The sequence below is a fragment of the Scyliorhinus torazame genome, chromosome 19 (genome assembly GCF_047496885.1).
Source record: "Scyliorhinus torazame isolate Kashiwa2021f chromosome 19, sScyTor2.1, whole genome shotgun sequence".
Lineage (NCBI taxonomy): Eukaryota > Metazoa > Chordata > Chondrichthyes > Carcharhiniformes > Scyliorhinidae > Scyliorhinus > Scyliorhinus torazame.
In genome coordinates this window covers 137,783,860-137,809,550 of record NC_092725.1, presented here as the reverse complement: position 1 = coordinate 137,809,550, position 25,691 = coordinate 137,783,860, and the positions used below count along the sequence as shown (strand labels likewise).

Sequence of the window (25,691 nt, the reverse complement as noted above, 5' to 3'; positions counted from 1 at the left end):
TCAACATCCATATTCGAAGATGCAGATTCAGCATCACCTTCTGCTGCCTGGAGCAGCAGACGCCCCACAGTCATTAGTGTAAAGGATGGGGCTAACTAGTGAAAATTCTGCACAATTTTCACAAAATATAGGCCAGTTTTAAATGACAATGACAACCTGCATGCGTACAATTCCCTTTAACATTGCGTTGCAAATACCTGATTTCATCCGTTGCGTGTTTTAGAAAATAGCTTAGTTTCGAAATTGAATTTTAAATGGAGCTAAATGGAAGCATTTAGAAAGAAAAGAAAATCGCTTATTGTCACAAGTCGGCTTCAAATGAAGTTACTGTGAAAAGCCCCTAGTCGCCACATTCCGGCGCCTGTTCGGGGAGGCTGGTACGGGAATTGAACCGTGCTGCTGGCCTGCCTTGGTCTGCTTTAAAAGCCAGCGATTTAGCCCAGTGTGCTAAACCAGCCCCTTTAGTTGAAAGACTGGTGAACAGACCTGGGCTAATGAGATTTAACCAGTGCTCAGTTCAAAAGATTCGGATTGGAAGTGAGAAAACGTAAACAATGGATGATCCTGGAGTAAGGGGGCTGCAGTTATGTCAACAAGTGATTGAAATTGTGTATGTGGCTCCCAAAACAAAGAAGCTAAAAGCACCGTTGTGAACAAAGGGATTTATTGGTGGAACCAGCGACTTTGAGGAAAAAGCCATGCACTCCATTCTTCACACACGTTAACTTTGCAGATCTCAGGATCGAATGATTTGGATTTTGAAGCTAAAAGTACATTTTAGCTTGGAAGATCTCGGGTATGCCACACTGTCACAGAGAAAGGCTGCAGGGGGTTACCCGTGTTTATTCCCACTGAAACACGCCGTTCCGCTTGGGAACAGATTTAGGGCGAAATTCAACCAAACCATTTCCAAGTGTCATTTTTCGGCGTGTTTGGCGGGTGTTTCCCGCCGGGTTTTCGGTGAGATCCACACTGGTGTTCACTCCTACTTAGGGCGGAATTTACTGACCACCCCACCGTGTGTCTTTCAGCGGGATCTTCCTACCCCGCCATTGTCAATGGGGTTTCCCAGTGACAGCGCCCCACGTCGCCGGGGAAACCCGTGTGCCGTCGTGGGACCGGACCACCCCGCCAGCGAGAACAAATGGTAAATCCCGCCCACAGTCATGTCTTTGGGCCTTGCGGAGTTTCCACCCGGTTTAGTCCACACTTGGAAATTTCTTCTTCAGCAGTGGGGAACTGAACTCCCGGCAAAACCGGCTCCTCAGGGATCAGGGTGTCGTTTTGAATGGGTGCCCCGATCTCCCAAGTGAGCTTGGGGGTCCCCTACCCACAGACAATTTAAACCCCCCCCCCCCCCCCTCCACCACACACACATGGGCATCACCCCCTCCCCAAGTGAGGAAACCTTGATATGGGGGCACTGAGGGGACACCCCTTTTTCAGACCTCCACACAACCCCTTTCAGGAACCCCACCCCTTCCCCCCCTGAAAGTTTGAGGCTCCTTCATGTCATGATATTCATATAAACATATCACGTGCAAACACACACACACATTGATGGACAGATCAACGGACCACTCAACACACATGCAACATCACAGCCAATCACCAGTGAGATAAAACAGGGAACACCACAGTTCCCGCTCATTCCAGCAGGAGACAGCTCAGGGCACAGAGCTCACAGCGTGCCACTCAGACATACACCATGTGCTGAGTGCCTCTCTAAGATAGTGCAAGGGTTGGGTCCACAGGTTAACTGGTAAAGTACGAACCACAGCCAGAAGTATACAGTAGATGTTATCAAGAATAATAAAACAGAGTTGTACCATCTGCAACCTTGTTGGTTCATTTGTATAGCGGAACACCCAACACGACATAGTACCAGGATTGGAACCCAGCAACTGTGAGACCTACCTGCACATCTACAGCGATCCGCCATCCTGCGCCATGGACACCATCAGCCCGCCGCTGCCGCTCCAAATCGCTGGAAACCTCGGCGTCAACTGGAAGCTGTTTAAACAGCGCTTCCAGTTCTTCCTAGAAGCCACAGACAGGGAGAATGCATCGGACACCAGGAAGATCGCCCTCCTCCTCTCCACGGCAGGGCAACACGCCATCCACATCTACAACTCTCTGGCATTCGCGGAAGGCGAGGACAAGACAAAGTACAAGACTGTCCTTCTAAAACTTGAGCAACACTTCAGCGTCGAGGTGAACGAGAGCTTCGAGAGGTACCTCTTCCAGCAGCGCCTGCAGGGTAAGGATGAGCCTTTTCAATCCTTTTTGACACACCTCCGTATCCTTGCGCAGTCCTGCGGCTATGAGGCCACCTCCGATTCCATGATTCGGGACCAGATAGTTTTTGGGGTCACCTCGGGAACCCTACGGCAGCAGCTCCTCAAAATAAAGAGCCTCACCCTAGCCACCGCCATCGAAACCTGCGTCCTCCACGAAAACGCGACCAGCCGGTACTCCCAATTCCAGGCGGCCGAATCGGAACGGCAGGGCTCCGACGAGACCGAGCGGGTCCACTCCATCGAGTTCCTCCCGGCACGCGGCCCGGATGAGGGCGGCCATTTCGCGCGCTTTCCGCGGCCACCATTGTACGCGCCAAAAGAGACGTCGACGCAGAGGGACGTGACGTGCAGGCGTTCTCTACGCAGGACCGAACTGAGCATGCGCGGTGGCGCAACGAACGCCATGACATCACGATGTGCGGCAACTGTGGATCCACACATTTAAAGCGGCAATGTCCAGCGAAAAATTGACAATGCCTCCGCTGTGGCAAGCTGGGCCACTACGCTGCCTGCTGTCGAGCAGCTCAACCTGCCAACGCTCCCCAATTCCGCCAGCCTCGCAGGGACGTGCGGGCCATTCAGCCTCCATACACTGAGTCATACCCTGACGACTTACAGACCGGTGATACCGACGACCAGGAAGCCTTCCGCGTTGCGGTAATTGACAGAAATCGGATGTCCCCAAGTAGGACCCACCAGCCGATGCCAGTGCACAGCGTCAATCCGGGTGATGAATGGTGTGCCACCCTAACGGTCAACCGATCACCAATCACATTCCGTTTAGACACTGGTGCCTCCGCCAATCTCATTGCATGGTCAGCCTTCTACGCCTTGAAGGTCAAACCACCGATTCGGCCATCCCTCTGTCAGTTGGTCGATTACAACGGTAATGTTATGCCGGCCATGGGATCCTGCCAGCTCGAAATTACACACAATTCATACACAGCCACACTGTCTTTTGAGATAGTTGGATCCTCGAAGGACTCCCTGCTAGGCGCACAGGCGTGCAAGGTTCTCCACCTCGTTCAGCGGGTACACGCTCTGTCTCCAGAAGGCACGTCAGACTTCCCGGATGCAGACTTTAGGGCACAGCTCCACTCGCTCCTCGCCCACAACCAGGAAGCTTTCGAGGGCATGGGCACACTGCCCTACACTTACAGAATACGGCTCAAACCGGGCGCCACCCCGGTCATTCACGCACCGCGTAGAGTCCCAGCACCACTCAAGGACCGCCTCAAGCAGCAGCTGCAGGATCTCCAGGAACAAGGAGTGCTTTCCCGGGTCACGGAGCCCACGCCATGGGTCAGCTCCATGGTGTGCGTTAAAAAGCCCTCTGGCGAACTCCGGATCTGCATCGACCTGAAAGACCTGAACAATAACATCATGAGGGAACTCTACCCCATGCCCAAACGGGAAGACATCACGAGCGAAATGGCCCGGGCTAAAATTTTTACAAAGCTTGATGCCTCAAAGGGTTTTTGGCAGATTCAACTGGATCAGTCCAGCAGGGAGCTGTGCACCTTCAACACTCCCTTTGGCAGATACTGCTACAATAGGATGCCATATGGCATCATCCCGGCATCCGAGGTGTTTCATCGAATCATGGAACAGATGATGGAGGGCATCGAAGGGGTGCGCGTCTATGTTGACGACGTCATCATCTGGTCCACCACACCACAGGAGCACATCAGTCGTCTCCAGCGCGTCTTTGCTCGGATACGAGAACACGGCCTGCGCCTCAACCGAGCCAAGTGTTCTTTTGGCCCAACTGAGCTAAAGTTTCTGGGGGACCACATATCCCGGTCAGGGGTGCGTCCGGATGCAGACAAAGTGACAGCTATTACAGCCATGCCGCAGCCGGCAGACAAGGCGGCAGTACTACGCTTTCTCGGGATGGTCAACTTCCTGGGGAAGTTTATTCCCAACCTTGCCTCCCACACAACGCCTCTTCGCCACCTGGTGAAGAAGACTACGGAGTTCCAGTGGCTGCCCGCACACCAGAAGGAATGGGAGGAGCTCAAGATCAAGCTCACCACAGCCCCGGTATTGGCGTTCTTCGACACTAATCGAGATACAAAGATCTCGACTGATGCCAGCCAGTCCGGCATTGGGGCGGTACTCCTGCAATGGGACGACACTGCATCATGGGCCCCGGTCGCCTATGCCTCGTGGGCCATGACCCCCACAGAACAGCGCTATGCGCAGATTGGGAAGGAGTGCTTGGGTTTGTTAACCAGCATAGATATATTCCACGACTATGTGTATGGTCTCCCTCAGTTCACCGTGGAAACCGACCATCGCCCCCTGGTCGGCATCATACAAAAGGACCTTAATGAGATGACCCCTCGCCTCCAGCGCATTCTGCTCAAGCTCCGGAGGTACGGCTTCCAACTGGTCTACACCCCGGGAAAGGACCTCATAATCGCGGATGCCCTGTCCAGAGCAGTGAGCACACCGCCCGAATCGGGGGGGGTTCGTCTGTCAGGTCGAAGCGCATGTGGCCTTCACATCGGCCAATCTGCCAGCTGACGATTCAAGTCTGGCCCGTATTCGCCGGGAGACTGTGGCTGACCCTCTTCTACAACGTGTGATGCGCCACATGACGGAAGGGTGGCTCAAAGGACAGTGCCCACAATTCTACAATGTCCGGGATGACTTGGCCGTCACTGACGGTGTCCTCCTAACGTTGGACCGGATTGTGATTCCACACAGCATGCACAGGCTGGTCCTCGAACAATTACACGAAGGCCATCTCGGGGTTGAGAAGTGCAGGCGGAGGGCCCGAGAAGCTGGCCGGGCATCAGCGACGACATCGCCAACATTGTGCTCAACTGCCCCAGCTGCCAAAGGTTTCAGCTGGCGCAACCCCCTGAGACGCTTCAGCCCCATGAGTTGGTAACGTCTCCCTGGGCGAAGGTGGGTGTGGACCTTTTTCATGCGCTCGGCAGGGACTACATCATCATAATTGACTATTTTTCAAATTATCCGGAGGTCATACGCCTGCATGATTTGACATCATCAGCTGTAATCAGAGCATGCAAGGAAACCTTCGCTCGCCATGGCATTCCGCTTACCGTCATGTCGGACAATGGGCCCTGTATTGCGAGCCAAGAATGGTCTTCTTTTGCCGCTTCGTATGGTTTCACACACGACGTCCAGCCCTCTGTATCCCCAGTCAAATGGCAAGGCGGAAAAGGGCGTCCATATCATGAAGCGGCTCCTCTGCAAGGCTGCTGATGCCGGATCTGACTTCTGTTTAGCCCTGCTGGCCTATCGCTCGGCCCCACTGTCCACAGGCCTCTCACCAGCCCAGCTGTTGATGGGTCGCGCCCTCAGGACCACTGTACCGTCCATTCATGTTCCTAAACCCGACCATGCTCCAGTACTGCAAAGGATGCGACAGCAGCGTGCTCAACAGAAGGTGGCACATGACACTCGGGCAACTGATCTTCCTGCCTTGGCGCCTGGAGACAACGTCCGCATCCACCTACCAGAGGGTGGCTGGTCAGCAACTGCCGAAGTTCTCCGACGCGTGGCTCCCCGCTCGTTCCTGGTTCGTATGCCTGATGGCTCCATTCGCCGGCGTAATCGGCGGGCCCTTCAGCTGCTTCCACGCTCGCTACATGATCATGCACCGGTGCCACGCCTTCCTGGTGTCCCTGATGTCGACTTCGTGGAGCTTCCTGCCACTATGCCTATTCCTCTATCGCCCGTGGCCAGGCCCATTCCTCAGCCGGTGGATCCTGACCCACCCTTGAGGCGGTCACCCCGAATTCATCGCCCAGCTACTAGGCTGGACTTATGAGCCTGTTTGCACATTGGACTCACTGAATTGTTATGCCACAATGTTAATGTGTTTCTCTTTTTGTCGTTCCAGGAGTTCTCTTTCGATATTTGATGATTGCACTTGTTTTGTTTATGGTACAACCCCGTAGCTATGTTGCACCTGACACCTTCCTATGTATATAGTTTAGCCTCATATACATGTTGTAGATATTACACACACATATTCAGCTGCACTCAGTACACAACAATATTTATTACCATATAGGCACATATTCTTGTGAAAAGGGGGGATGTCATGATATTCATATAAACATATCACGGTGCAAACACACACACACATTGATGGACAGATCAACGGACCACTCAACACACATGCAAAATCACAGCCAATCACCAGTGAGATAAAACAGGGAACACCACAGTTCCCGCTCATTCCAGCAGGAGACAGCTCAGGGCACAGAGCTCACAGCGTGCCACTCAGACATACACCATGTGCTGAGTGCCTCTCTAAGATAGTGCAAGGGTTGGGTCCACAGGTTAACTGGTAAAGTACGAACCACAGCCAGAAGTATACAGTAGATGTTATCAAGAATAATAAAACAGAGTTGTACCATCTACAACCGTGTTGGTTTGTTTGTATAGTGGAACACCCAACATGACACTTCATACCTTCCCTTCACCCCCCCCCCTCTTTTATGGCCATGCATACCAGAGAACCATAGAAAAGTTACAGCACAGAAGGAGGCCATTCAGCCCATCATGTCCATGCCAGCCCAAGGACACCCAGCTTACAGCACTTAAAGTGAAAATCTTAGGGTCTCTGCTTCCACCACCAATTTGGGCAAATTCCAGACAGCCAATACCCTCTGCGTAAAACATTCTTCCCCGTGTCCCCTCTACACCTTCTGCCATTCATCTTGAATCTATGTCCCCTAGTTCTCGAATTCTCCACCAAGGGAAACAATTTTATTCTGTCCACTCTACCTCTTCCCCTCATAATTTTGTACCCCCCAATTAAGTCACCCCCAGCCTTCTTTGTTCCAAAGAAAATAACCCCAACCTATCCAATCTCTCCTCGTAACTACACTTTTCCAGCCCTGGCAACATTCTTGTAAACCTCCTCTGCACTCTCCCCTGAGCAATAACGTCCTTCCTGTGACCGGAACTGCACACAATGCGCCAGCTGTGGCCTCACCAGTGTTTCATACAACTCCAACATTATATCCTTACTTTTATACTCTATACCTCTGCCAATGAAGGAGAGCATTCCATATGCTTCCATACGAGGCCCTGGAGAAGTTCGCATCATGTTCTGTTCCACCACAGAAGTGAGACGCCACAAGAGAACAGTAAGTTGGGTGATTTTAAAGAGAATATTAATGCAGTGCACTTCATTTCGGTTTCATGGTTGTCCCATTCACAAAATGCCACATGGCCAAGAAAATCCACCGAGTACACAAAAACAGTTAGTGCAAAGCTCAGCATAAATTTATGTGCTGGTCTCTGCAATCTATCATTTTCTTAACTGGGTGACGTTTTATAATGAATCACAAGGAACAGACCCAGTCCATCAAACAGAAATTAACCAATCACAACAAGATCACAAATACTTAACAGTACGGCTCGTTTAAAGAATTCATTAACGAAAAACCTCAATGCCAGTCACAGGATTATACCCAGAGGACAGCTTTTAAAACAAACGCTGCAGGAGTAATGCAACTAATGCACATTTTCAAAGCTGGCAAGTGGTTCATAAAAATACACATTTCAGTGGAAACTGTTAAATGCGTTACTTACACCACAGATACAATGTCTCCCCGCTGCACTTCATAGTTCCTCACACTCCATCGATTTAAAAGCACTATATCACACGTGGTTCCTCCGGGAGGGTTTAATGATGGCTAAAAAATCAGAAGATAGAAATGTTAAAGTCAGGAATTGTAACTTTCATTGCATATTGCACAATAAATAATAAATGTAAAATAATCACAAAGTAGGAAATGTATTAATTTTAATTCTCAAGGAAGCTTCTCGAAGTTGCCTCCAATAGAAGCTCTTCCATCTTTAAGGAAGGGGACGAGGGCACAATTTAATGGCCTCTTTGTGCCCGACTTGGTGACACGACTCTCGCGAGAGGCCTCGTGCCAGATGCCTCCAATAGAAGCTCTTCCATCTTTAAGGAAGGAGACGAGGGCACAATTTAATGGCCTCTTTGTGCCCGATTTGGTGACACGACTCTCGCGAGAGGCCTCGTGCCAGATGCACGCCGCTCAAAACACCTTGCGAGATTTAATGAGATCTCGCGCAACGTCGCAATCTGTAACTCAACCCTTGCTGGCCGAGATCCAGGTGCTCATTTAAACATGACCGGCGTATTCTCTCAGGACCCGGGCGCTAACGGCCTTGCCTGGGAGACCTCACCAGGGTGCCGTTTAGCACTGGTTTCCACAAACATGGGCCAGGGTTAACGGCACCAAAGGGAGCCCTCCCAGGCCGTTAGAGACCCCGGGTGGTCAGGCTCTGGGCAGGGCAGTACACCGGCACTCCCGCTGGCAATGGCACTGCTCGGGTGCCGGGCTGGCAGTGCAAAGAGGCCCGGGTGCCACGTTGCCCTTGCCGGGGATCGGGCCCAGGGGTGCCTTGCCATTAAGAGGTGGGGTGAGGGTCGAGCTGAGGGTTCCCTAAGAGGTAAGTTGGGTGCAATGGAGCGGTCCGGAGACTACGGTTGAGTGGCTGAGGGGAGTCGAAAGATTGGGGCAGCATTTAAAAATAATCTTCCTGCACTGGTGAGCTGAGTTCATCAGTGCAAGAAATGTTGTAAATGCAGCCTTGGTGGCGTTCCTCGCTGAGGCCAAAGAAATAGCAAAGTCCCGTTAAATAGCGATGTCGTTCTCGGCCAAGAAGCACCTTGCTAAACACGCCCGAAACTGGACTCTGTTTTTATACCATTAAATCATGCCGCAAATTAATATACAGTACTCCAGGTGTGGTCTCATCAGTGCCCTGTACAGCTTCAGCAAGCCTTTCTTACTTTAATATTCATTCCCCAAAGGCCTCATGTGCTGTACCTGCATGTTAACATTTTGGGATTCACATATGGGGCATCCAGCTCCAGCTCCCTCTGCAGGCAGCATTTGTGTACTCGCTTTCCATTTAGATCATATTTTGCTTCTCTATTCTTCCTTCCAAAGTGGATAACTGCTCATACTCCCACATTATACTCCATCTGCCAAATATTTGCCCACTCACTGAGCCCAGCTGTTCCACGGGCAGGACAGACCCAGCAGTGGTAGCAGCACAGTGGTGTACTAGCGGGAGGGAGGGAGCAGCCCAGGGTGTCCTCAACATCAACTCTCGACCATACAAAGTGTTCATGGCATAAAGTCAAACATGGGCAAGGAAGTCACCTACTGATCACCACATACTGCCCACCACCACCCCACATCCCCCTAAAAGGTGAACATCACTTGGAGGAAGCACTGTGGTTGGCAAGGATGCAGAATATACCCTGGAATGTACCAAGAGCGGCTCGGTCGCACCACTACAGACCAAAAGGATATAGGTGGTGTGGGAACCAGCAAAAGGGAAAAGCATACTTGACCTCATCCTCAGCAACCTGCCTGCTGGGATAGATTTCAAACAGATCTAACAGCTGGAGACTGGGAAACCATGAGGTGCTGTGGGCCATCAGCAGCGGCACCTTCGTACTCAACCACAAGCTGTAACCCTGAGGCCTGGGATATCCCCTACCCTACCAGTGGCACCAAGTCAGAGAACCAACCCTGGTTCAATGGAGAGTGCAGGAGGGCAGGCAAGGAGAAACAGCAGGCATACCTAAAAATGAGGTGTTAATCTGGTGGAGCTACGGCTCAGGACCACTTGTGGCCCCAACAGCCCAAGCAGCAAGTGGTAGACATAGCTAAGTAATTCCACAGCCAATGGATAGGAGCTAAGTTCTTCAGTCCTGCCACATTCACTCATGAATGGTGGTGGACAATTAAACAACTAAATGTAGGAGGAGGCTCCCCAAATATCCCTATCCTCAATGATAGGGGAGCCCATCACATTAGTGCAAAAGATAAGGCTGACACATTTACAACAAGTCTTCAGCCAGACATGTCAAGTGGACGAACCAGTCATCCTAAATGTCCTAAAATGCCAATTCTATTAACGTCACATGATATCAAGGTGGCACTGGACACTGTGGAGGTTATGCGCCCTGACAATATTCCAACAATAATACTGAAGACCTGTACCCCAGAACTAGCTGCACGCCTAGCCAAGCTTTTCCAGTACAGCTACAACACTGGCATCGACCCAACAATGTGGAAAATTGCCCGGCTATGTACTATTCACAAAAATCCAACTTGGCCAATTACCAGCCCATCAGTCTACTCTCGGTCATCAGTGCAGTGGAGGAGGGGGTTATCAAGAGAGATAAGCAGCACTTGCTTAGCAATAACCTGCTCACTGTCGCTCAGTTTGAGTTCCGCCAGGGTCACTAAGCTCCTGGCCTCATTTCAGCTTTGGTTCAAATGTGGGCAAAAGAGCTGAACCCCAGAGGTGAGGAGTGACTGCCCTTGATATAAAGGCAGCATTTGACAGAGTACGACATCAAGGAGCCCGAACAAAACCAAAGTCAAGAATCATAGGGTTGGACTCAAACCTAGCACAAAGAAAGATGGTAGTAATTGTTGGAGGTCAATTATTTCAGCTCCAGGACAACACAAAGAACAAAAGAACAAAGAACAAAGAAAAGTACGGCACAGGAACAGGCCCTTTGGCACTCCAAGCCTGTGCTGACCATGTTGCCCGTCTAAACTAAAATCTCCCACAGTGCAGGGTGATGGCCTAACCATTCCAGTTGCTTCATCAATGACCTTCCTTCCATCGTAAGGTCAGACGTGAGGATGTATGCTGACTATTACACAATGTTTAGCACCATTCGCGGTTTCTCAGAAACCCAAGCAGTACATGAACAAATGCAACAAGGCCTGGACAATACCCTGGCTTGGGCTGAAAGTGGCAACTAACATTTGGGCCACACAAGTGCCAGGCAATTACCATCTACAACAAGAGAGAATCTAACTATTCAAAGTGAATGCAAAATGCAATCATGTTATGATCACTGTTATCTACAGGCTCCTTTACTTCCAGATCAAGAATTAATCCCCTCTCCTTGCACATTACCAGGTTTAGAATCGCCTGCCTTCTGGTTGACTCCAGAATGTGCCGCTCTAAGAAACTGTCCCAAAAATACTCTGTGAACACATCTTTAAGGATACATTTGCTAATCTGATTATTGCATATATATGTTGATTATTATCACTCAGCATTATTGCTGTACCTTTCTTCCAAGTCCCAATTATTTATTCCTGTGTACCTTGTCCCCCGATTACTGTTAGGGGGCATATAAACTACACCCACAAGTGACTTCTTGGGCGAAATTCTCCCCCAACGGCGCGATGTCTGCTGACTGGCGCCAAAAACGGCGCCAATCAGACGGGCATCGCGCCGGCCCAAAGGTGCGGAATGCTCCGCATCTTTGGCGGCCTAGCCCCGACATTGAGGGGCTAGGCCGACGCCGGAGGAATTTCCGCCCCGCCAGCTGGCGGAAATGGCGTTTGTTGCCCCGCCAGCTGGCGTGGAAATGCGGCGCATGCGCGGGAGCGTCAGTGGCCGCCGACAGTTTCCCGCGCATGCGCAGTGGGGAGAGTCTCTTCCGCCTCCGCCATGGTGGAGGCCGTGGCGGAGGTAGAAGGGAAAGAGTGCCCCCATGGCACAGGCCCGCCCGCGGATCGGTGGGCCCCGATCGCGGGCCAGGCTTCCGTGGGGGCACCCCCCGGGGTCAGATCGCCCCGCGCCCCCCCCCAGGACCCCGGAGCCCGCCCGCGCCGCCTGGTCCCGCCGGTAAATACCAGCTTTGATTTACGCCGGTGGGACAGGCAATTTCTGGGCGCGTCTTCGGCCAATCCGGGCCGGAGAATTGAGCGGGGGGTCCCGCCAACCGGCGCGGACCGATTCCCGCCCCCGCCCAATCTCCGGTACCGGAGACTTCGGCGGGGGCAGGATTCACGGCAGCCAACGGCCATTCTCCGACCCGGCGGGGGGTCGGAGAATGACGCCCCTTATCTTTACTGATTTATTATCAATATTCAAACTAATTCGATGTCTTAGCCTTTAGAACTAAGGTCATCTCTCACTATTGTACCGACATTCTTAATTTACAGAGCTACCCCACCAACGGTACAGCTCCCACTTACCCCAATGTTCAGAATGGAGTACAGTCACAAGTGGAGTACCACAAGGATCTGTTCTGGGGCCGTTGCTGTTTGTCATTTTTATCAATGACCTAGAGGAAGGCGCAGAAGGGTGGGTGAGTAAATTTGCAGACGATACTAAAGTCGGTGGTGTTGTCGATAGTGTGGAAGGATGTAGCAGGTTACAGAGGGATATAGATAAGCTGCAGAGCTGGGCTGAGAGGTGGCAAATGGAGTTTAATGTAGAGAAGTGTGAGGTGATTCACTTTGGAAGGAATAACAGGAATGCGGAATATTTGGCTAATGGTAAAGTTCTTGAAAGTGTGGATGAGCAGAGGGATCTAGGTGTCCATGTACATAGATCCCTGAAAGTTGCCACCCAGGTTGATAGGGTTGTGAAGAAGGCCTATGGAGTGTTGGCCTTTATTGGTAGAGGGATTGAGTTCCGGAGTCGGGAGGTCATGTTGCAGCTGTACAGAACTCTGGTCCGGCCGCATTTGGAGTATTGCGTACAGTTCTGGTCACCGCATTATAGGAAGGACGTGGAGGCTTTGGAGCGGGTGCAGAGGAGATTTACCAGGATGTTGCCTGGTATGGAGGGAAAATCTTATGAGGAAAGGCTGACGGACTTGAGGTTGTTTTCGTTGGAGAGAAGAAGGTTAAGAGGAGACTTAATAGAGACATACAAAATGATCAGGGGGTTGGATAGGGTGGACAGTGAGAGCCTTCTCCCGCGGATGGATATGGCTGGCACGAGGGGACATAACTTTAAACTGAGGGGTAATAGATATAGGACAGAGGTCAGAGGTAGGTTCTTTACGCAAAGAGTAGTGAGGCCGTGGAATGCCCTACCTGCTACAGTAGTGAACTCGCCAACATTGAGGGCATTTAAAAGTTTATTGGATAAACATATGGATGATAATGGCATAGTGTAGATTAGATGGCTTTTGTTTCGGTGCAACATCGTGGGCCGAAGGGCCTGTACTGCGCTGTATTGTTCTATGTTCTATGTTCTATGTTCTAATACTACTTCTAGTGGCCTGTGAATCAAAACCCATTCTTCCCACAACAATCTTTGCGGCATGCATTCAACTCCCTTATGTTATTTATCCTACATCAATTCACTTGTGACTCAGGGAATAATTCAGAGATTCGTTAGTACAGAACTTGAATATTGATGAAAAAAAGAGACTTGCTGTTGAAACTTTTCATCTTGCACTCATCAAGGCAGTTTATACTGTATGGGAAGAGACTGCTGCTGGTTGGCAAGTGGACTCTGATTTGTAGAGGTGTTCCCATGGAGAATGCACCAGGAAATAGTTAACTGCCAAGATTTTGATTAAATTCAAACCAAGCAGGTCGGCTTTGATTGATCAAGATAGTGCATGGGGTATTAACCAGGTAATGGCTGTTCCCCCAAACCCTTGTGTAGTAGAAAAAAGGCACAATGCACAGATATATTCCTTATGTCTGCAAAGGGCAGGGCCTTGTGTGTGGATATATGTAGCTTCTAATATGCGTAAGTGAGAAACACAGTGGGCGGGATTCTCCAAAATGGAGACAGAGTGTTCGCGCCGTCGTGAACGCCGTCGAGGTTCACGATGGCGCGAAACGGCCCCTATCCTGACCAATTCGGGGCCCGATAATGGGCTAGGAGCGGCGCCGCATCATTTACACGCGCCAGGTGCGCATACATGACGCGGCCGGCACCGCATAACTGGCGTCACCCGCGCATGCGTGGTTGCCGTCCTCTCCGAGTCCGCCCCTCAAGAAAATGTCAGACGGATCTTGCGGGGCTGCGGAAGAAAGGAGGTCCTCCTTCAGAGAGGACAGCCCGACGATCGGTGGGCACCGATCGCGGGCCACATCCCATTTGAGGCCCCCCCGGTGCAGGATCCCCCCCCCTCCCCCCCCCCACCCCCCCCCCCCCCACCCCGCAGGCCACCCCCCCCCCCCAGCGTTCCCGCGCTGTTCCCGCCGGCAGCGACCAGTTGTGGACGCCAGGGGGAACCCGCCGTTTTGGGCTGGCCGCTCAGCCCATCTGGGCCTGAGAATAGCAGGGGTGCCGGAGAATCGCCATTTTGGGTGTCTCGGGCGATTCTCCGGCCTGCGCTGCGGGGAACTCGGCGGGGCCGTTCTCGCCGCTTGGGAGAATCGCGGGAGGGCGTCGGACCAGCGTCGCAGGAAAACCTGGCGACCCAGGCGATTCTCCCAACCGGCGCGGGAGCGGAGAATCGCGCCGAGTCCAGCTGATAATTTTTAATTGGTTTTCAGTGTAATTCTTAGCACAATCTGGATTTTTTAACAAGTGTTGTCCAATCATGGAATCACATCCAATGTTGGACAGTATGTTTTGAGTTCTGCAAGCATGGGCTTGTTGGGTATGGTATGTCCTTTGCCTCTTACGAACAGCTGAAAGGGACGTGCAGTTTGATAGGGCCACCAGTCATTGGGATGTACGGCCTAAATAACCAGCATCACACTAGCACTGAAATTCGTACATCACATTTCCACTTGTAGGAAAAACTGGTCGCCACACTACCAGAAGGATGTGGCGGCTTTAGAGAGGGTGCAGAAGAGATTTACCAGGATGTTGCATTAGCTATGAGGAGAGGTTGAATAAACTTGGTTTGTTCTCACTGGTCGAAGGAGATTGAGGGGTGACCTGATGTAGGTCTGCAAAGGGACATAGACAGAGTGGATAGTCAGAGACTTTTTCCCAGGGTAGAGGGGTCAATTACTAGGGGGCATAGGTTTAAGGTGCAAGGGGCAAGGTTTAGAGGAGATGTACGAGACAAGTTTCTTACACAGAGGGTAGTGGGTGCCTGGAACTCGCTGCCAGAGGTGGTGGAAGCAGGGATGAAAGTAACATTTAAGGGGCATCTTGACAAATACATGAATAGGATGGGAATAGAGGGATACGGACCCCAAAAGGGTAGAAGATTTTAGTTTAGATGGGCAGCATGGTTGGCGGAGGCTTGGAGGGTCGAAGGGTCTGTTCCTGTGCTGTACTTTTCTTTGTTCTTTGTTCTTTAGTATTCATTTATGTGACAGGCAGATGTCTTTTTGGCTTGGTGGCAGCATCATCTTAGTGGAGAATAGCACTTCTGTTGCTACTGCATAGTAACAGTGTGAAATAGTTAGCTTCATCTGTTGTTCAAAATTTTGAGGCAACTTACTCTTTCAGGTTAATCAGGCGACTTTTCAGAATTAAAAGTACATTCATGAGTTTGCACAATAAACGGCAAGCAATGATTTGATCAGGATAGCCATTATACCAAGGATTGCTTTGATGTACCTCATTACAGCATCAAGGTTGCACAGTGAGCAAATGGCTCGGGTCCTATTTATGAAGTTGCCGATAAATCCAATCTTGTAACACGTGGAACTGTAGGAATCTCAACTCATATATTGACCAGTGACAGTAGGCTTGTGATATACAGTAAAGATAAAGTCGCCATGGTCCAGATGACCAGAGGCTGCTTTCCCCTTTTGAGAGGGAGAATTGTCTGGCAGTGATTTAACCTGAGGATTACCACACCTCAGCATAGTGTGATGAATATAGGACACTGTTTTATATATATATATATATATATATATTTGTTGTGGTAATGTTATCAAAAACCTCAGTTTCAAATACATACAGATAGCATGTCTGCTAAAGCCGTGATTAAGGAGTCATAAAGGTGAGATAATCATTGATTTTAAACATTTACTTATTTACATATAGATTTCTAATGTAATATTGTTTATATTTAGGAGGTTCCCTGGGGTGTCGATAATTTACGAGGGATTGTGTTTAGTCCTAGCTAAGCAGGTTATAGGACATCATAGTGGGAGGAGATTGGAGAATGATTTATGCTTGGAATACAGATTATTCAATTAATGGGAGGAGCCAGGTCTGTATGTAGCTTTGCAGATTTCCATAGGATTTGTGTCTGACAAGTCAGAAGGATTTTCAGGTTGTTTCTGACAGGGTATCTCTCTCCAAACGTCTACACAGAGAAGCAAGTTACCTTGATTGTGAACTGTATTTACAAGTGACATTTGAACTGCACTGGGTTCCTTCATTGGAATATATAGTGGCAGGTGTAGATAGGGAGTTTTCCTTTTCTTTTATTTAAGAACTATTTTAACAGTTAATTGGAAAGCTACTACTGTGTTGCTAATGTTACTGATTTTGTGTTTAAATTAAAGTTTATTTTAACATAAAAGATGCCTATTGATCAGTGTTATCACTCCTGTGGTTTAGTCATCTTCCCTCACAGTCTTACAAATCACAAATAGTTGGGATTTCGTACGGGAGACCTAAAAGCAGTCACTGGTGAAATTCTCAACCAGCGCATTGAGGAAAGTGAGCGCATCTGTCCGCTCCATTTCAAAGTCAAGGTGCGTAAGGAAGCTCTTACAGCAGCTGTGGATTCAAATATAGTAAATGTATCATCTACGTATCGGAAATATGCAAGGGGTAGGAGATTAGGTGTTATTCCATTGATTTTAGATTTAAGATTATCAGTTAACTGTTCCCTGGTGCATGCTCCAAGGTTACACATCCACCAATCAGAGTAAATGGCAAAGAGGTTTCTCCAACCACTGATATTTATACAGTGCTTTTAACATGATGTAATACCCAAAGACGCTTTGCATGAGCATAATGTGAAACTGAGTCAAGTTAAGACACAGGCAGCAGTGTTTTGGAGGATCTCACGTTTATGAAGAGTAGAATGTGGGAGAATCAGCCAGGGGTGTATTAGAACATAGAACATAGAAAAATACAGCACAGAACAGGCCCTTCGGCCCACGATGTTGTGCCGAACCTTTGTCCTAGATTAATCATAGATTATCATTGAATTTACAGTGCAGAAGGTGGCCATTCGGCCCACTGAGTCTGCACCGGCTCTTGGAAAGAGCACCCTACCCAAAGTCAACACCTCCACCCAACACTAAGGGCAATTTTGGACACTAAGGGCAATTTATCATGGCCAATCCACCTAACCTGCACATCTTTGGACTGTGGGAGGAAACCGGAGCACCCGGAGGAAACCCACGCAGACACGGGGAGGACATGCAGACTCCGCACAGACAGTGACCCAAGCCGGAATCGAACCTGGGACCCTGGAGCTGTGAAGCAATTGTGCTATCCACAATGCTACCGTGCTGCCCTTAAGAACAAATAAATCTACACTATATCATTTTACCGTAATCCATGTACCAATCCAATAGCTGCTTGAAGGTCCCTAATGTTTCCGACTCAACTACTTCCACAGGCGGTGCATTCCATGCCCCCACTACTCTCTGGGTAAAGAACCTACCTCTGATATCCCCCCTATATTGGGATAGTTGCGTACAGAATTAACGGGCTTCAACAGCAGATGGGCTAAGGAACGGGTGTAATCAGCAAGTTATGGCAGCGGAGATAGGTGGCCTTAGTGATGGCACAAGTACAGGGTCAGCAGCTCACCTTGGGATCAAATGTGACACGAAGCCTGCGAGCAGGCCGGCTTAATCTCAGACTGTTGCCATGGAGAGGGTTGGAAACGGTAGCTGGGGAAAAGAGTTTGAAGCAGGGGCCAAAAGAAATGACTTCAGTCTTCCCAATATGTAACTGGTTGACAGTTCTGATAATCCAGAATTGGAGCAGTCTTTTAATTCAACAACGGCGGGGGGGGGGGGCGGTTTGGATAAGGGTGGTGGGGGCAAGGAAGAGGGGTTCTGGAGTGTGTTCAGGACTTCCCATTCAGTCAGTATATTTTAATTCAACAAGGTCCAAAGATGTGCAGGTTAGGTGGATTGGCCATAATAAATTGCCCTGAGTGTCCAAAATTGCCCTTAGTGTTGGGTGAAGGTGTTGACCTTGGGTAGGGTGCTCTTTCCAAGAGCCGGTGCAGACGCAATGGGCCGAATGGCCTCCTTCTGCACTGCAAATTCTATGATAATCTATGATTAATCTGGGACAAAGGTTCGGCACAACATCGTGGGCCGAAGGGCCTGTTCTGTGCTGTATTTTTCTATGTTCTATGTTCTATGAATGGGGCAATGCCTAGATCAGATCAATGTCTGGAAAATTAAGTGGGACAACTGGTTGATTTGCAATGGCAGTGAAACATTTAGGAAACAAAGACCAAAATTAGGTTTGATATAAAAATTTAAAATGAGAACATAGAATATACAGTGCAGAAGGCGGCCACCCAGCCCATCGAGTCTGCACCGACCCACTTAAGCCCTCACTTCCACCCCATCCCCGCAACCCCTCCCAACCCCTTTGGTCACTAAGGGCAATTTATCATTGCCAATCCACCTAACCTGCACGTCTTTGGACTGTGGGAGGAAACCGGAGCACCCGGAGGAAACCCACGCAGATACGGGGAGAACGTGCAGACTCCGCACAGACAGTGACCCAGCAGGGAATCGAATCTGGGGCCCTGGCGCTGTGAAGCCACAGTGCTAACCACTGTGCTACCGTGCAGTGACAATTTGGATGAAAAGAAAATAGTCCAGGCCAATTGGTAAAAAATGATTAGCAGATAAAACAGCAGACAAATAATTAGAAATCATTAATTTAAGGTACAAACTGGACTTATTGTCAGATGTAAAATGATTACAGCAATAGCTGAAATCCTTTAATGATTAGAGAAAGTGAAATCAAACTGTGAACGAAAAAGAGTGACATGTGACGAATCCCGGACTAAAAGCAACAAGAAAATTGAATATGAAAAAGTAGAAAATAATTGTCAGAATTGACAAAGGGAAAAAGACAATGCGAAAAAATAAATGATGTAATAAACACAAAGTAAAGGAATAATTAAAGATTCAACCAATGGCAGATGAAAATATCTCAATGAGAATGAAGAAACAGTGAAAGGACTTGAATACTTTGCTTCAACTTCCATAGAAGAGTACGAATAATAAGGGTCTCAAGGTAGAGCTATTAGATACAATAGGTAGAGATAAGAAAAAGTATCCAGCTAAGATGATCTTTGCATCTTTCAAGTAAACTGCAAATCTTTCCATTCTAATCAACAAAACGATGCAATTGTAAAGAGCTAGGCTTTAATATAGAAACGTAAAGGTTGACAGATTGAATTTAAAAAGTGGTCCAATGTATGTCATAAATTAAGTCTTTCTGAAAGGTTCACAACAGCAAGATAAATGGGGGAACAGCTGGTAATAAGTGAAAGTGCTATGACTGTAGGTGCGCCCACAATGAAAAGCTCTGCTAACTGTAAAGTTATTTCCACTGCCTCCATGAAGCCAAGTTGCCAGGGTGTCAAAACTACAGGGGAGGTAAAATATTAATGAATGGCAGTCACAATTCAGTGCAGAAACAGCAAGATAGGAAGAATGCACCTTGTATGTTGTGAGGTGGTAGTTTTAATGGCCATCTGAGTGTGAAATTGGATAGTAACGTGTGTATAAAATTAAAGCCACATCCAGGTAGATTTAATTACAAATCAAACTGCAGCGTCTCATCAGGACTGGTTGAGGAAACATCAACAATTCTTCGCCCATGTGATCATGTGCTAGCTATACACGGAGGAATTTGTGCTGTTTTGAGTTACTTCTCTCATCAATATCTTATTACTTCAAGGTGCAGAATAGATCAAAGTCATTTTCTAGCATTGCAAATTGTTTTCTGGCAAATCACTTTGGCGTTCATTTGCTTTTGAAAATGCACAGAAATATATACTATTCAACATTCAAACTATGGAAGCACAGATCAGTAGAGAGATAAAAACATAACACTATAATTGCATCTTCTAATCAAAGTGATGGTTAGGGATATAAAGTTATTATTTATTAATGCAAGCTAACAATGCAAACTAATGAATAATTTTCACAATTGAGTTATTTCACTACAGTTGAACTCTTCATGAAGTCATAATCCTCAAAGTTATATTTTAAATTATTGTAACTGGCCTGTGGCGATTAAGAAAAAAAAAGTATTTTTCTACAAAAATGTACATTTAAAGTTTTAGTAGGTTTTTTTTAAAAACAAAATTCAAAAAAAGACACAGGTGGAGAACAAATGTTTTCTGTGATGAGCAAGAAACTGATCATTCATTCATTCATCACTCGCTGATTGTGACTGAAGTCTTTCTTTACTCAAAGAACAAAGTGTATCCAACTCATCTCCATTGTACTTAGATTCTGGATTAAATTTGGGTTTATTGTCACGCATACCGAGGTACAGAGAAAAGTATTGTTCTGCGTACAGTCCAGATAGATCGTTCCACACATGAAACAAAAGGACATACGATAGATACACAATGTAAATACATACTAGGGGGTTAAGTACGCAGCCTTGCGGTGCCCCGGTATTGAGGACTATCGTGTGGGAGGTGTTATTGTTTATCCTTACTGATTGTGATCTATGGGTCAGGAAGTTGAAGATCCAGTTACAGAGAGAGAAGCCAAGTCATAGGTTTTGGAGTTTGGATATGAGCTTGGCTGGGATTGTGGTGCTGGTATTGGTATTAGCAAAATCTCTGAATAGTATAGTCCCGGTATTAGTATTGGCAAAATCTCTGAATAGTATACAAGTATTCTTACTTACGACTTTTCACAATTCTATATCTTAAGAGTTCATATTATTTTTGAACATGCATTGTAAACGTATTTCATTCCATTGATGTTGCTGCAAATGGACTAAATATTATCTCAACTATTTCATCAGCATTAACTTGAAGCTTTGTTCGTGTGCCATCGCACATTATTTTCAAAAATGTCAAGAGAATGCAGCATACAAAAGATTATTCACAGCAACTGCTGTCAGATTATTTTTCTCACAAATTACCAATGCTTGAACCTCAGGCAGAATGCACGTTGGTGACATCTTGATGCTAGATAATATACCTTACTTTCAGGCTATTATGTATTGCCGGTCAGTTGCAGCACGATATAATAATAATCGCTTACTGTCACAAGTAGTCTTCAATGAAGTTACTGTGAAAAGCCCCTAGTCGCCACATTCTGGCTCCTGTTCGGGGAGGCCGGTACGGGAATTCAACCCGCGCTGCTGACCTGGTTCTGCATTACAAGCCAGTTGTTTAACCCACTGTGCTAAACCAGCCCCATTTTTATCTGCTAAACAAGCCAGCAGAAATTGCTGAACTACCTTCATTTTGCACAAACAATACAGTCTCGGCAACTGATGAAAATAGTCCAGTGCATCTTTCAAAGCTTTTTAGTGCGTTAAGTGAAAAATTGCAGAACATATCTCTCACCGAGATGCCATACAAAATTGTACAAGATTCACAAAACTTATAAGGAGTAAACGCTCAAATTCAAAAGCAATAACATCTTCACGTAATATGTGGTCAACCATCCATCCGCAAAGATCACGTCGGCAGCTTTTATGCTGGGAAGTCACTTGAAAAAAGTAACTGGAGCATTCGATAGAATACAGTTGCAGATCTGAAGGTTATGAAAATCTACTTCAAGATCTATACAGTAACTGTTACAATAATTCAAATGAAATTGGAGGAGAGTTTCACCCTGAGCTTCAAACCCCACATCCTCTCCATCACCGGCAATTTTAACTTGTGTAACATCGTCCATCTCCACATTTGGCCATGTGCTGCTGACACATACCTTTATGCCCTGGTTACCCCTAAACCTGACTATTCCAATTCTCCCCAGCCAGCCTCCCATCTTGTACTCATTATAAACATAAGCTGCACGGTAGCACAGTGGTTAGCACTACTGCTTCACACCGCCAGGGTCCCAGGTTTGATTCCCGGCTTGGGTCACTGTCTGGACGGAGTCTGCATGTTCTCCCCATGTCTGCGTGGGTTTCCTCCGGGTGCTCCGGTTTCCTCCCACAAGTCTCGAAAGACGTGCTGTTAGGTAATTTGGACATTCTGAATTCTCCCTCTGTGTATCCAAACAGGCGCCGGAATGTGGCGACTAGGGGACTTTCGCGGTACTTTATTGCAGTGTTAATATAAGTCTACTTGTGACAATAAAGATTATCATTATATAACCGGAAAACCTGCTACTCTGCATCCTAACTCGCATCAAGCCTCTTTTCACTCTGTGCTTTCCAACCTGCACTGGCTCGCAACCTGACGAGTGCTGCAATTTGAATCTCCATCATATTTTCCAACCTCTGCCACCACCACCAGCTGCACAATCCTCCAAGTTCTCTGCACTCCTCCACTTCTGGCCGCTTGTGCATCCCTCTGTTTCAATCGCTAAAGCGGTGGCGGTGATTTCAGCTGGAATGGGCCCTAAACTCAGTAGCTCACTCAGCATCTCTATCTCTCTTTCCTACAATTGGATGCTCCTTAAAACCTACCTCTTTGATGATGTTTTTGTCCATTTTGTTCCCATTTCATCTTCAGCGCCCCGCTGTTAAATTTTGTTTGATAATCATACTTGTGCAGTGGGGTAATTGAAATAATTAAACATTAATAGCAAATGTAGCTATGAGCATTAACAGCTTTGAAAGAATAGTTATTAGTGCCCTTTCTCAGCATGATGGCGTGATAAAGCAACAATCACAAACTTAATGACCTTCACAGGATGGGTAAGCAACAGTGTGAAAAGAAGCACAGCCTTCAGATGGATAAAGGGGGCAGCTGGAGACTCTATAATCCTGCTTATTAGCATTTTGTGGTGTAAGAGTGATAACGAAAATATATAAATATATCATGCAGCCTCTGTAGGAGCAGGTTGTGTCTCCCGAGCAAGTTTGTGAATAAAAAGTCTCTGTTACTGCAATTTATAGACTTTTCTTTTAAATTTAGAGTAGCCAATTATTTTTCTTTTCCAGTTCAGGGCAATTTAGCGTGGCCAATCCACCTAACCAGCACATCTTTGGGTTGTGGGGAGTGAGACCCACGAAGATATGGGGAAAATGTGCAAACTCCACACGGATAGTGGCCCAGGGCCGGTAATCGAACCCGGGTCCTCAGTGCCGCAGTCTCAGTGCTAACCACTGTGCCACATGCCGCCCCTGGAGTAACTTATAGACTTGAGCAGTCTCAATCTTTTACCCCAAACGGAGGAGAAAAATTAATGTTTTTCTTCACTCAGTTTTTAGTGGAAAGTCCTGAGGGGAGGTAATCTCAACCTCCGCTCTTGCCGCTCGCTCTCAGACTAACACTTGCTGCTCGTGCTCGATTCCTCAATGGAATTCAAACTGCCCCGATCACGTCTCAGCCCCCCAAAATCCAAGACAATTGGAATCCTCCGAGCCTTTTTTCCAGGTTCTGGGTTGGGTTGGGTTGGGTTGGAGGGTGTTTGGGTTGGTAGGGTGGATGGGGGGGGTGGGGTTGGGGCAGTGTCTCATGTGTCTGGGGATCTGGGATGTGGGGGAATCTCATGGGAGGTAAGCTGGGAGGGGGGATTGTGAATATCTTGGGGGGGGGGGGGTGTCCTCTGCGGGATGTATAAAAAATAGTTTAATATATGCGTGTATAAAATAGTTGTGCTGAAGTTAGAAATGGTTTCATTTTTCAACTCTTTCAGAGGAACAATTAGCGCAAAAGAAGCATCCGAAGTTAGCGATTTAAATCACCTTGTCGGATGGGGCAGGGTCAATTATCCAAGGGAAATTAGTGCTTCTGGACAATTGCCAGGTAAACCCTTACCTGAGAACTTCCAGGAAGGATACCCCAGGGCATTTGGGGGGTACCCCCACCCCCCTAAATCCGATGAAGGGTAATCTGGAATTTACTGGTTATTGTGATTAAATCTATTCTTTTGTCGAGGTATGTTTAAGGTACGGAGCCATGGTAATTCCCCACTTGCGGGTGACCCTTGGTTAACTGGAGATTCTAACATTTAGGGTACAGAATGGACCAATGGTTGATACACTTGACCATGCCTGAGAACAGGGGACAGAGCCCTGTTGGGAGATATTATAGGTTATAGTGTCGATTCAAGGGGCAGAGTAAACATCAGTCCATGGGGAGAAAATAAGTTTCGAAGAGAAAGGGAAGGGCGATTGTTTGCCCTGGAAAAAGAAAAAGCTAATAATGATACATCGAGTTCCACTCCAAGCTTTGATATAACCAAGAATCTTTGCCTAAATTCACTGAGGACATTTGAAAAAGTGCGTGCATTTTATTTTGCAATTTGGTGGGGAAAGCAATGGATATTTATTCTAGTCTTTCGAAGAAAAATCCTGACATAATGAGACAGTTAAAAATGCAGTAGTTAATGCTTATGAACCTGTCCCCGAAGCATATCAATTAAAATTTTGGACTTTAAAGAAAAGACCGAATGAAATGTTTGTAGAATTAGCTTGGGAGAAAGCTATATCGTGGACTGATGGTTTTGAGCACTGAATTTTGAAAGTGTGAGAGAGATAATGATAATGGAAACATTTCAAAGCAGCATCCCAATAGCCAGACCTGGAAGACTGCAAGGTTTCTCAAATAAGGGAAGCAGCAGTTCTGGCAGATGGGTATGACATATCATACAGGCAGCTTGGGGGGGGGGGTTGTAGAACTTCATTTGTAAGCCCACAGAGACTAGAACAGAGTCTTGCTTCAGAGAAAACGCAGTAACCAAACTGTTGGAAGCTCAACATTAAGTCTGCAGTTGTAATAGGGACACTTAGGATCTGAAGAGAAACCAGAGTGCATTTGTTATAGGGACGCCTAAGGAACCCTCAGAATAAACTGCACCAGTAAAGGGAATAAGCTGGTAAAACAATAGCGATTGTACAGTTCCTCAGATCCTCCTAGAATGGGGGATATGGCTCAGGATAGTCAAGGAAATTCTTCCATTGATGCCGGTGAATGTCTGATTACTGGGGAGTAGAGGTATATTGCGGTCCATATTAAACAGCTTCAATTTATCACAATGGCAGAAAAATGATCAGTAATTGCATGAGCAAATATGCTCAATTTCATCAGTTAGTCACAGCTTGCCTGTTTTTGCTGCATAACAAAACTTGTGTACTTCACCTGCATTGAAGCCCCCTCCACTCTTGCAATGTATGCCACGCGATCCAGGAAGGTCACAGTAACGGGAACCGCAACAAAGAAACCACTAATAAATGCCTTGAAGTACCGCTTGCCAAAGCCAGTCGCCCGTGCCATTATCTGACAAAAGAAAATTAAAATGCAAGTTGTCAGCCATGTGAAATCTCTGCTAGTTATGATGAAACAATATCAAGCAGTCTTATACGATGGATCCACCATCACTGCAGCGACCTCTTTTAGAACCCTTGGATATAGCCCAACAGGCCCGAAGGGATTTGTTGGCGTTTGGTCCCTTAAGTTTCTCCAATTCTATCTCACTGCCTTTATTAATTACCTTCACATTTATCTCTTTCATCAGCCCCTTGGTTACCCACTACTTCTGGACATATTTAGTGCCTCTGCTCTGAAAT

At 47.5% G+C, this 25,691-nt stretch overlaps 1 protein-coding gene across 1 annotated transcript in view; it reads right to left on the bottom strand.

The window, feature by feature from the left end:
- Positions 1-25,398, bottom strand: part of immp2l (inner mitochondrial membrane peptidase subunit 2) — a 674,197-nt gene extending 648,799 nt beyond the window's left edge. Inside the window, exons 1-2 of the mRNA XM_072485308.1 lie at positions 25,264-25,398; positions 7,884-7,987 (exon numbers count right to left, since the gene is read on the bottom strand). Coding sequence (XP_072341409.1) covers positions 7,884-7,987; positions 25,264-25,398 — 239 coding nt within the window. The remainder of the gene's footprint in view (positions 1-7,883; positions 7,988-25,263) is intronic.
- Positions 25,399-25,691: the final 293 nt, after the last annotated feature.